Below are 11,004 nucleotides of genomic sequence, written 5' to 3'. Positions count from 1 at the left end.
AGTGTGATTTTCCAATGAAAAAGGTCACTTTCCAATGAAAAAGGTGATTTTCCCACTAATAAAGGTGATTTTCCATGAATAAAGATGATTTTCCAATGAAAAAGGTGATTTTCCCACTAATAAAGGTGATTTTCTGCTATTAAAGGTGATTTTCCATTAACCAAGATGCTTTTATACCAATAAAGTTGATTTTCCCTTAATTTTCCCTAAACCACAGCTTACAAAACCTCCAGCACGGACACAAATTTACACCTGGCACTTTTATCCCGGGAATCTCTGGCAAAACAACAAAACCTAACAAATTTTTTTTAAAAAAATCAACAAATCCAGCAGTTTGGGGTTGTTTTCTTTTTCGGGAACAGGAAGTGGCACCATTCCCCAGCTTTTGGAAAATCAGGGAAAGTGAGCGGCCTGAAATAGCTCAGCTCCATGGCAAAAGCCAGGAATAGAAATGAAATCCCAGCTCCAAATCCTCGGCTTTAATCGCTGCCCTTCATACTCTTAATTACAGCCCCCGCTTCCGATAAAACTTCAAAGATGGTTTTCTTTGGAATTACGCAACAGGAATTTCGGGGCGGCCGCCGACGCAAGCGCTCGGAGGACTTAGGGAAATATCTGCCTAATCCGGAGCTGCGTTTCGCAACGGGAAGCAGGGAATTCAAGGAAAGGATATTAAAAAGCTTCAGGCCCCAATTTCCACCCCGGCTCGGAGCAAGAAATGCCAGATACGAGTGGGTTTTGGTTTTTTTTTTCTGGGAAATATTTGAGGATGGAAGGAGGGAGTTCGATCTTGTTTGGGTTATGCCGGGAATGTGTTTTCCACCGGTTATCCCCAAATATTTCCTCGGATGGTTCATCCCCCCCCTGCCAGGAGCTTCATGATCTCAATAAAAACTCAAGGATTACGGCGAGGACTTGAATTAAGGAGCCAGGAGAAAGAATTTAAGGATGTTGGAAGTCTTTTCCGACCTTAACAATTCCATGGAAAACTCACCCGGATGAGTGGGATGAGACCCGGCACTGTTGGAGCAACCCCAGTGCTGGAAAAGGGGAAAGGAAGTTGCAATCGAAGGAATTTTGGAGTAGAAAAACTTCCTGTGGGGGGGAAATCAGATCTTGGAATAAATTTGGGAATGCTGGGAGATCCTATCAAAGAATTCCATCGTGCTCCGACAATGCCCCATCCCTGGAAATGTCCAAGGCCAGGTTTGGAGCAACCCAAAGTGTTGGAAGGGACCTCAAAGACCACGGAATTCTGACCCCTTTGCCACGGACAGGGACATCCAACGTCACTCGGAGCTGGATTTTTGGGTGGGAATAAGCCAAAAACAGGGATAAAACACCACAAAAAACCTGAATTTGGGATCCTTCCCAACATCCTGCCTCAGGGTCTGGGAAATTGAGGATCTCGTGGAACCAGGGGAAGAGGCAGAAGAAAAGGAATTTACTGGTGATCCTTAAATTAAAAAAAATCTTCAGGACAACTCAGCTGGGATGGGTTTGGCTCCTTCTCGTGGATTCTGGGAGAGTGGGAAGAGGAGATAATTCCAAGTCCCGAGGACAGGAATCCTTGGATTGTGCAAGGTGTGTCCAACAGAGGTGAAAACGGGGGAAAAAAGCAAACTCCGGAATGGAATTCCCAGATAAACTGTGGCTGCCTGAAAAATGTCCAAGGCCAGGTTGGATGGAGCTTGGAGCAACCCAGGATAGGGGAAGTCGTCCCAGGGGGATGGAATTGGAAAAAGCAGGAATTTGTTGCCACAGGCAGCAAATAAAAGGGAGAAAAAAAAAATAAAATCTGAATTTCAAGAATTCCAAGAATTCCCTTCAACATTCTGGAAAGAACATTCCCTTTCAGAGCTGGATTCAGGGATTGGGATTCCTCGGAGCCTGCTCCGAGGGCAGGAAGAGCCCGTGGTGGTTTTCCCGGCCACCGGAAGCGGGGGGACATCCGTGTCCTGACCTCCTGCTCTGCTCATCCACCTCATGGATAAAACATCGGGAAGAGAAGGATTTCCAGTGGAATGCCGTGGTCTGGGAATGGGATGAAATTCCCACAGTGCCGGGGACTGGAAAGATGGAGAAATTCCAGACCATCCTCTTTGTCGTTAAGGGATTCCAGTACGGGAGCAAAAACTTCATCAAATCACGGAAATTCCACGGAAATTTCATGGAGAAACTTCATCAAATGCTCAAACCCATGGTTTGGGTTGGAAGGGAAAATCCCTCTCCCAGGTTGCTCCAACTGGCCTTGGACAATTCCAGGGATGGGGCAGCCACAGCTCCTCTGGGAATTCCATTCCAGGGCCTCACCACCCTCCCAGGGAGGAATTCCTTCCCAAATTCCCATCTATCCCTGCCCTCTGGCAGTGGGAATCCATTCCCTGTGTCCTGTCCCTCCATCCCTTCTCCCAAGTCCCTCCCCAGCTCTTCTGGAGTCCCTTCAGCCACTGGAAGGAGCTCCAAGGTTTCCTTGGATCCTTCTCTTCTCCAGGTGAACATTCCCAACTCTCCCGAGTTCCTCTTGGCTCCTCACACCAGTCCAGCCGGGAAAATCCAACATTTGGGTGACGAAAGGCCGGGAATTCCAAGCCTCAAGCTCCTGCTGGAGGCAGGACATGGGGAAGGAAGGATCCTTGAGGATCCTCTCCGTACCACGGTCCTTCCGCGCCGTTTTCCGGAGCGACTCCAAGTCCCTGATTTCTCTTCCTTCTCGTCTTGGAGGAAGGCTGGGAATCCCTGCCGGGACCTGGAAAACCCTCGGGCAGCAGATGCTGCGGAGATTTATGTCATTGATCCACCTGTTTTCCAAACCCAGGCACGGCAGGCTCTTCCCAGAGCCTCCCAGGAAAGGAAATAAACGGAGAGAATTCCAAGGAAAAATCAAATTGGGTATTTTAGAGCTTTGAGGCATCTCTTATTCCACAAACCTGCTTTTTTTGGGATCTTTTGGAGTCAGAAAATGGCTGCTGGTTGTAAGGGGGGTGTTTTTGATCCTGGAGAGCTCCAGAAGGAGCATTCCAGGGACTGGATTTTGAGATAATCCCCCTTGGATATTCCAGTCCAGCCACACTAAATCCGGGGAGATTTTGGAACTGGGGCGTGCAAAAAAAAAAAAAAAAAAGTGGGAATTCTGAGGAATAACTCGGGCACAATTTCCCAGCAGATGGGATTTGGGTGAAGACCCCTCATATTCCAAGATTCCTGCATTTTGATCCAAGGAAAACACTCCTGATGGTCAAAAATCCACTTCCTCGTCCTTCAAGCTTCCACTTGGAATTCCTCCTTGGAGAAGCAGTGGCAGAGCCGAGTTTTCCATGGAAAAGTCTTCTTTTTCCCTGCCTGACACCTTCCCCAAGGATTTCAAGCCAATAACCTCAGACATTTCCTGACGGCGTGGAAAATCCCAGCGACCTGACACAAAATCCGGCCGACGTTCCCGCTCCGAGATTTCACGGCTGTCAAGTCACGCTCCGGAGAAAAGCCACCATTTTAAGACAAGCGTGGAAAACTCCAGGAAAACGCTGGAAAATCCCGCTGGGAATGCTCTGCTGACCACCGAGACAAGGCTGCTGTTGAGATCCCAGGGTTGATTCCCGAGCTGGATCCGGCTGCTAATTAAAATAAATCCCACCTCACCATGGAAGTGTGAGGTGATTCCGATGGGATCCAGGTGCTTGGCAAGGATTCCAAGGGCTGAGGCATCCCTGACCTGCACAGGTGGGATGGAACATCCCCATGGATGTGAGGAATGGATTGGGAGCAGCCTCCAGCATCTCCAGCCAAACCTGGAGATGCGCTGGTTCCTAAATTTTAAGGGAAGCTCCGGGTGTGAATTCCAATAAAAACCGTCCCGCTTCTCCCAAATTCCCTTTTCCAACCAGATGAGCTGAGCTTATCCAGAAATATTGAAATAAGATTTCATGGGATAAAACCTGGGAGGTTCCACCAGGAAACCTCAGGAGCTGCTTCCCAGCTTCTTCTGTGAGAAACGCAACCGAGATCTGGGAAGGCGCTCATGGAATCATGGAATGCTTGGGGTTGGAAGGGACCTTCAAGATAATGGAATTCCACAGGGAAACCCTTCTGCTATCCCAGGTTGCTCCAAACCCTGTCCAACCTGGCCTTGGATGCTTCCTGGGATGGGAAAAATGTGGGAATGGAGTTGTTTTATTTCCAGCCAGGATATGAGGATCAAGCCATGGTTGTGCTGAGCCAACAGGACTCATCCCTGTCACTTCCAGGGATGCGGGTGGAAATTCCAGTCAGCAGGAATTTCTGCTCCCTCTAGTGGCATCCAAACTTGTAAAAATTTTTATTAAATTTTTAATGCTCCAAAATCTGGGATCTGCTCAATCCCAATCCCTGGAAAGGCCAAGACCTGGAATTCCTGGAGATCTGAGGACACACAACCTCCCACCGGCCAAAGCCAGCCCAGGGCTGAATTCCTGTTCTCTTCCAAGATACTTCCAGGGATTAAACCTTTTTATTTGAGAGTCCAGTCCTCCTCCCACCTGATCCAGAAGATTTGCATCCCATAATGGGAATGGGGAACGTGCGCATGGAGGACACCAAGGATTGGTGACCTGGAATGTCCGTGCTGGGTCTGATGTGGGAATCCCCCCAGAGAGCTGCTGATCCCACCTTGGGAATGATCTTTTTTTTCCAGGAAACTCCTGATCCCACCTCGAGAATGATCCTTTCCCCAGGAAACTCCTGATCCCACCTTGGGAATTATCTTTTTTTCAGGAAACTCCTGATCTCACTTTGGGAACGATCCTTTCCCCAGGAAACTCCTGATCTCACTTTGGGAACGATCCTTTCCCCAGGAAACTGCTGATCCCACCTCGGGAATGATCCTTTCCCCAGGGAGCTGCTGATGCCACCCCTGCTCTTGCAGCAAATCCCAGGGAATTTAAAATCCATCCCCCTGATCCTTGTTAACCCATTTGGGAACGGGATCCTGCTCCATCAGCATCTCCTGGGATCATTTCCCACCAGGAAAGGGGGAATTCTGCCCCTCTGCCCCGCTCAGGTGAGGCCCAACCTGGAATTCTGCATCCAGCTCCAGGATCCAACGGCAGAGGGATCTGGAGCTGATGGAGCAATTCCAGAGGAGGCCGTGGAGATGCTCCAAGGGCTGGAGCCCCTTGAGCTCTGGATAATGCTGGGAGAGCTGGGAATGTCCAGCCTGGAGAAGGGAAGGATCCAGGGAGACCTCAGAGCCACTTCCAGTGCCTGAAGGGGCTCCAGGAGAGCTGGAGAGGGACTTGGGATAAGGGATGGAGGGACAGGACACAGGGAATGGATTCCCACTGCCAGAGGGTGGGGATAGATGGGATATGAGGAAGGAATTCTTCCCTTTGAGGGGCTGGAATGGAATTCCCAGAGAATCTGTGATTGCCCCATCCCTGGAAATGTCCCAGGCCAGGTTGGACAGGGCTTGGAGCAGCCTGGGATGGAGGAAGGTGTCCCTGCCCATGGGAAAAGATGGAATTCCATGATTTTTAAGGTCTTTTCCAACCAAAACCATTCCATGATTCCATGACTCTGTAATTCCATGTCTGATTCCACATCCACCTGCAGTGAACAACCCCAAACCCATTTCCCTTCCCCAAATCCCCCTGCCCCACGAGGACCCCCCATTCCCAGGCTCAGAGATTCCATCAGAGCCTCTTCCAGGACCTTGGGAAGGTGGAACCTCCCCCGAGGTGCGGAGCCAAGGCCGCCTCTGATGTCCCACATGAAAGCACTTGCTGAGCCGGGAATTCCTGTTCCCATCCAGCCACAGTTTCTGGGAGCAGGAGTTGGGAACGGGAATTCCACCCCTGCTTGGTCTCCTCAACCTGGTCGGGTCCTTAACACGGTCAAAAGCATCAATTAAGAGAAGACAAATGTATTAATTAATGACCGACCTCAGGTCACCCAGAAAAGCTGTGGCTGCTCCATGCCTGGAATTGTCCCAAGTCAGGCTGGGATGGTGGGAGGTGTCCCTGCCCATGGCAGGAGGTGGAAAAAGATGGATTTTAAGGCTCCTTTCCAAGCCAAACCATTCCAAGATTCGGTGATTTGCAGCTTTCAAGCCATAAAAGATGGAATGACCAGAGAGGAGCGACACAAACGTCTCCGAACGTTGCCCTTGGGAATTGAGCACTGACTCCCTTCTCCTTCCCAAGGGAAATTATCCCTGCCAGGAGCTCCCCAGACCTGTGGGACAAGCCGTGGTTGTGGCATGAATCATCCCGACTCATCAGCCCAGGGAGATTTTATCCAGGGAAATCATTGAAAACCACGTCGGGCTTTAAACCCGAATTTCCAATCCTAAAAATGAATTTCAGAGGATGAGAAATTATTCCTTTAAGGAAACTTCCTGCAGGGAACATCTAAATTGTCCCTAAGGTGGAGAAACACCTTTTCCTGACGTTTTATCCTCTTCCTCCTTGTTTTTTGGAGATTCCAACTTGGTGGAGACCCACCGAGGGTCGAGCTGGAGGAACCATCCACAAAATATCTTTGCCCAAGATCCGCAGCATGCGGGTTGCTCTTGGAGACCACCAGGACTGGGAATTCCCGATTTTTCCCCACCACCCATCCCACCTTTACCTTTCCGTTTCCTCCTTCACCACGGAATACTGGCTGGACTGGCGGCTCGACCGCTGCTCCTGCACCTTCTCGTTGCCTTCCAGCTCCTGCTCCAAGGACGAGCTGGTGCTTCCCTCCCTGCTGACATTGCTGCTCCTGCCGGGGCTGTTTTCCGTGGAAGCCCGCGGCGACTCCGTGTTCTGCTTCAGCGTCTGCAGCTTGGCCAGCGGGATGATGTCGCAGTTCTGGGGACGGTGCCACACCGTCCTCTGCGTGGTGGCATTGTAGTAGTAGAAGCGGGAGGTGTTGGGGTCGAAGAGCTCCCACCACTGGTTCTCATTGGTGCGTTTGATCCGCACGCCGGCGGGGGGGTCCCACACGCACTCCCCCGTGATCAGGTTGGCGTACATGCGCTCCCGGGTCCGAGGCTCGATGATTTCCACCCATTCCAACCTGGGGAAGGACAAGGAGAGAAGGGAAACGTCAACCGAGCCATCTCGAAAGGTCGGCCAAGCCACCCGGTGATTCTGTGATTTGATGTGAGCACGGGACGGAGAAGAGCGACTTCTCAACTCTTCCTTCCACCCCCACTGAGTCTCCTGTTCCCCAGATTTGATGATTCCCACCCATTCCAACCTGGAAAAGAACAAGGAGAGAGGGAAAATTCAACCAAGGTCCCTCCCAACCCCAACCACTCCATGATTCCATGATTTGACACCAGCACGGGATGGAGAAGAACGACTTCTCAACTCTTCCTTCCACCCCCACCGAGTCTCCCGTTCCCAAGATTTGATGATTCCCACCCATTCCAACCTGGAAAAGAACAAGGAGAGAGGGAAAATTCAACCAAGGTCCCTCCCAACCCCAACCANCCGTTCCCAAGATTTGATGATTCCCACCCATTCCAACCTGGAAAAGAACAAGGAGAGAGGGAAAATTCAACCAAGGTCCCTCCCAACCCCAACCATCCAGTGGTTCTGTGATCAACACTCGCAGCGAGCGCGGGATGAAGACTTCACAACTCTTTCTTCTACCCCATCGAGCCGCACAGAATTACTGACACAAAACAGAGAATTTTCCAAAGGGTTTCCAACCAATCCCAGATTTTCAGCTCCCAGGGAAACCCAGCAAGTCTGCAAAACACACGCTCTGTGTTGGAGCACCCCAATGTCCACCTGGGATCACGGCGTCCGGCCCGAACCCTTGAAGACCCGTGGATCAAAGCACATTCCATGAGGGAATGGGAAGGACTGGTTGGAATCACCAACCTGGAGATGAACTTCTGCACGACCACCCTGCAGCCTGGTGCTGCCGCCCACATCACCAAACCCGGCAGCACTTCCCAGAAAAACTCCAAAATGATGGACTCCACCTCCCCAGGTCCAGCTGGAGCAGCGCAGCTCCCCGGAACTCCGAAGATCCCAAACCCTCTTCCCTCTGTCCCGATTCCGACACTGGGAAAAGGCGTTGGCTCTGTGGGTTCCAGCTCCGGCACCATCCCAAAAGCACCGGTCCCAACACACCTGGGCTGGGTGACGACCACGGGCGCCACCAACACCGAAACCTGATGGTGATGGGGATGGAGATGGTGAGGGCTGAACGGGCCCAACCGTGTCCTGGCCTCCATGGGAAGGGATGGAATGGGAATGGGAATGGGATGGGATGGGATGGGATGGTCCCATGGGTAGGGACACCTTCCCCCATCCCAGGCTGCTCCAAGCCCTGTCCAACCTGGTCTTGGATAATTCCAGGGATCCAGAGGCAGCCACAGCTCTCCTGGGAAACCTCATCCCCTTCCCAGGAAGAATTTCTTCCCAATATCCCATCTATCCCTGCCCTCTGGCAGTCGGAGCCATTCCCTGTGTCCTGTCCCTCCATCCCTTCTCCCAAGTCCCTCTCCAGCTCTCCTGGAGCCTCTGTAGGCTCCGGAAAGTTCTCTGAGGTCTCCCTGGATCCTTCCCTTCTCCAGGCTGGACATTCCCAGCTCTCCCAGCCTGGCTCCAGCCCTTGGAGCTTCTCTGTGGCCTCCTCTGGATCTGCTCTAGCAGCTCCAGGTCCTTCTGCTGTTGGATGTAATATTCCAGGTGAGATCTCACCTGAGCAGGGCAGAGGGGCAGAATTCCCCTTTTCCTGCTGTCTAACACTGTGGGAAGTGCCCAGAACATGGGGAATTTCCTGGACCAGAGCACATGGATGCATCCTGTGGAGATCCTCACCCACCAACACCCCCAGATTCCCCAAATTCCCCCTCCCCAGGGCTGCTCTCCATCCTGTTCACCCATCTGCGTTCCCCTGGAATTTCCCTCACCCCCCCACTCAGAAACACAACAAAAGGGATTTTTGGGATCATCCAGCAGCAAACGGGAGCTTAGAAATTCCAAAGAGGATTAAAAGAAGTCGCAATCCTAAGAAACAGAGAATTCCACCCCAAACACTGCACTTGTCACCTCTGGATAATCCAGAGGGTACCTGAGATGTTCCGGAATCCGCGTCTTTATTCAAATTCCTCTTTTTTGGCGTGGGTTTATGTAAAAAAAAAAAAAAAAAATGGAAGGAATTTAATGAAATTATTTGGGATTTATCCCCGCCTGCTTTTCCAAGGCTTTTAAGGAACGTCTAGAAATAGATGAGGAGGAATAAAAAGCTAAGTGAGGCTTATCAAGGAAGGTGCCACTTAAAGCTGACACATCCAGGGAGTTAGACAATAATGGATCACATGGATCGCATCCCGACGCCTTTCCCTGGGAATGAATCCCTGGAGGCTCTTCAGAAATGCCCAGTTTGAAAGAAAAGAAGTCCCTGGAGGGGGGTCCCAGGTGTCAGCCTGGCCCCGAGCCCTCAGCTCATTTTCCAACGGGATTTAAACCTCTGGGTGGAAACAAGAGTGGGATTTTCAGGGTGTGGGCTCCCAGCTTGGATCAAACCCCCCTAAAGGGTGAAAAAGTGTTCAACTCCGCTTGGAAAAGAGAGGAAAATCCAGGATTAAGCTTTTCCATGTAGAAGAGAGACTAAAAGCAGTGGGAGGGGAGTCGATCCTAAATCATGGCTTGTCTCATTCCGTAAAACTCGGATCCGATCTGGCATGGAACGGCCACTGGAAGCCACTTCCAGATTTGGAGAACCGGGATTGGCCAAAGAACCAGCCAAGGTGGCCAGCGGCACCAGTGGGATCCTGGAGTTGGAAGAAGATTCCAGGTGGAGTCTCACCTGAGCAGGGCAGAGGGGAAGAATTCCCTCCTTTCCTGCTCTCCACTGGGAATTTCTGGGATGTGGCCACACACAGCCGGGTGAAATCCCATTTTTTATCCGTCCCTGAGGACAGGACGGAACATCCGGCAAAATCAGAGCTCAGGACCCAGGCGGATGCTCCAGCAGCTCCTGGCCTTGATCCGTTAACCCCACAAACACCGAGAGCTGTGCAGTCCGGAAGAATCCGGAAAAGAATCCTGCAATTCAGCATTCCCTGCCGGAAAAAAAGCTATTCCAGGACAGTGGGAGAAGGCTGAGCCCTCTGCTCCGTCCTGAATCCGCGACAATTCCAGCGACGGAAAAGCGCTGACCCTAAAGCCACCTCGGGGAAAAAGCAACTCCTCCATCAACGCGAATCCGTGGCCGCTGCTCCTTCCTTTCCAATTAAATAAAAAGAGGGAAAAACCCAGCTCTGGGAGGCAGGAGCCGTCGGATCCGGGCGTTCACGCGGCGCTGCTTTGACGGAGAAGGGATGTGACTCCCTGGGCAATGTCGGGAGAAGGTTCAAGGGCGGCCGAGGCGAAGAGGAGATGTCAGCAGGAATATTACGGGATGGTCGGGAGGATCGTGGAGTCATGGAATGGTTTGGAAGGGGACTAAAGGTTGTGGAATTCCATGGGTAGGGACACCTTCCCACTATCCCAGGTTGCTCCAAGCCCCGTCCAACCTGGCCTTGGACAATTCCAGGGATGGGGCAGCCACAGCTTCTCTGGGAATTCCATTCCAGCGCCTCACCACCCTCCCAGGGAAGAATTCCTTCCCAAATTCCCATCTAAACCTCCCCATTTTTAATTCCAAACCCTTCCCCCTCCTCCCTGTTCCTCTGAAAACCTGAAGCCTCAACTCTGGATAAAGCTGATCCAGCTTGAACTTAATTTCCATCTTTTTGGACAGTTCAGGAATTTAAAACAACTCCTCCAAATTCTTCCCTCCAGGTCTTTGCTTGGAGCTTGGTCCTTTCTGACCAAAATCCCAGGAATCCATGTGAAAATCTGATCCCAGTTCTCTCTGATCCCAATAAACGACTTCTCAGCTGTTTTTCCAGGTGCAACGATCAATAAATTCCAAATTATTTTAGGTGAGGAATGCTGGGAAATTTAAACTCATCCTAAGCCAGGTCGGCTCATGGAGTTAATCCCAGAGCCAGGAGTGACACCGAGGTGACACTGAGGT

The 11,004-nt window shown here is 51.3% G+C and overlaps 1 protein-coding gene across 1 annotated transcript in view; it reads right to left on the bottom strand.

Moving 5' to 3' along the window:
• ARHGAP39 (Rho GTPase activating protein 39) overlaps positions 1 to 7,621 on the bottom strand; it is a 40,743-nt gene extending 33,122 nt beyond the window's left edge. Inside the window, exons 1-3 of the mRNA XM_033519488.1 lie at positions 7,617 to 7,621; positions 7,351 to 7,395; positions 6,604 to 7,035 (exon numbers count right to left, since the gene is read on the bottom strand). Coding sequence (XP_033375379.1) covers positions 6,604 to 7,035; positions 7,351 to 7,395; positions 7,617 to 7,621 — 482 coding nt within the window. The remainder of the gene's footprint in view (positions 1 to 6,603; positions 7,036 to 7,350; positions 7,396 to 7,616) is intronic.
• Between the last annotated feature and the right edge of the window lie 3,383 nt (positions 7,622 to 11,004).

Source organism: Parus major, chromosome 2, assembly GCF_001522545.3.
Source record: "Parus major isolate Abel chromosome 2, Parus_major1.1, whole genome shotgun sequence".
In the NCBI taxonomy this organism is placed as follows: Eukaryota; Metazoa; Chordata; class Aves; order Passeriformes; family Paridae; genus Parus; species Parus major.
This window is presented reverse-complemented; position numbering and strand designations above follow the sequence as displayed.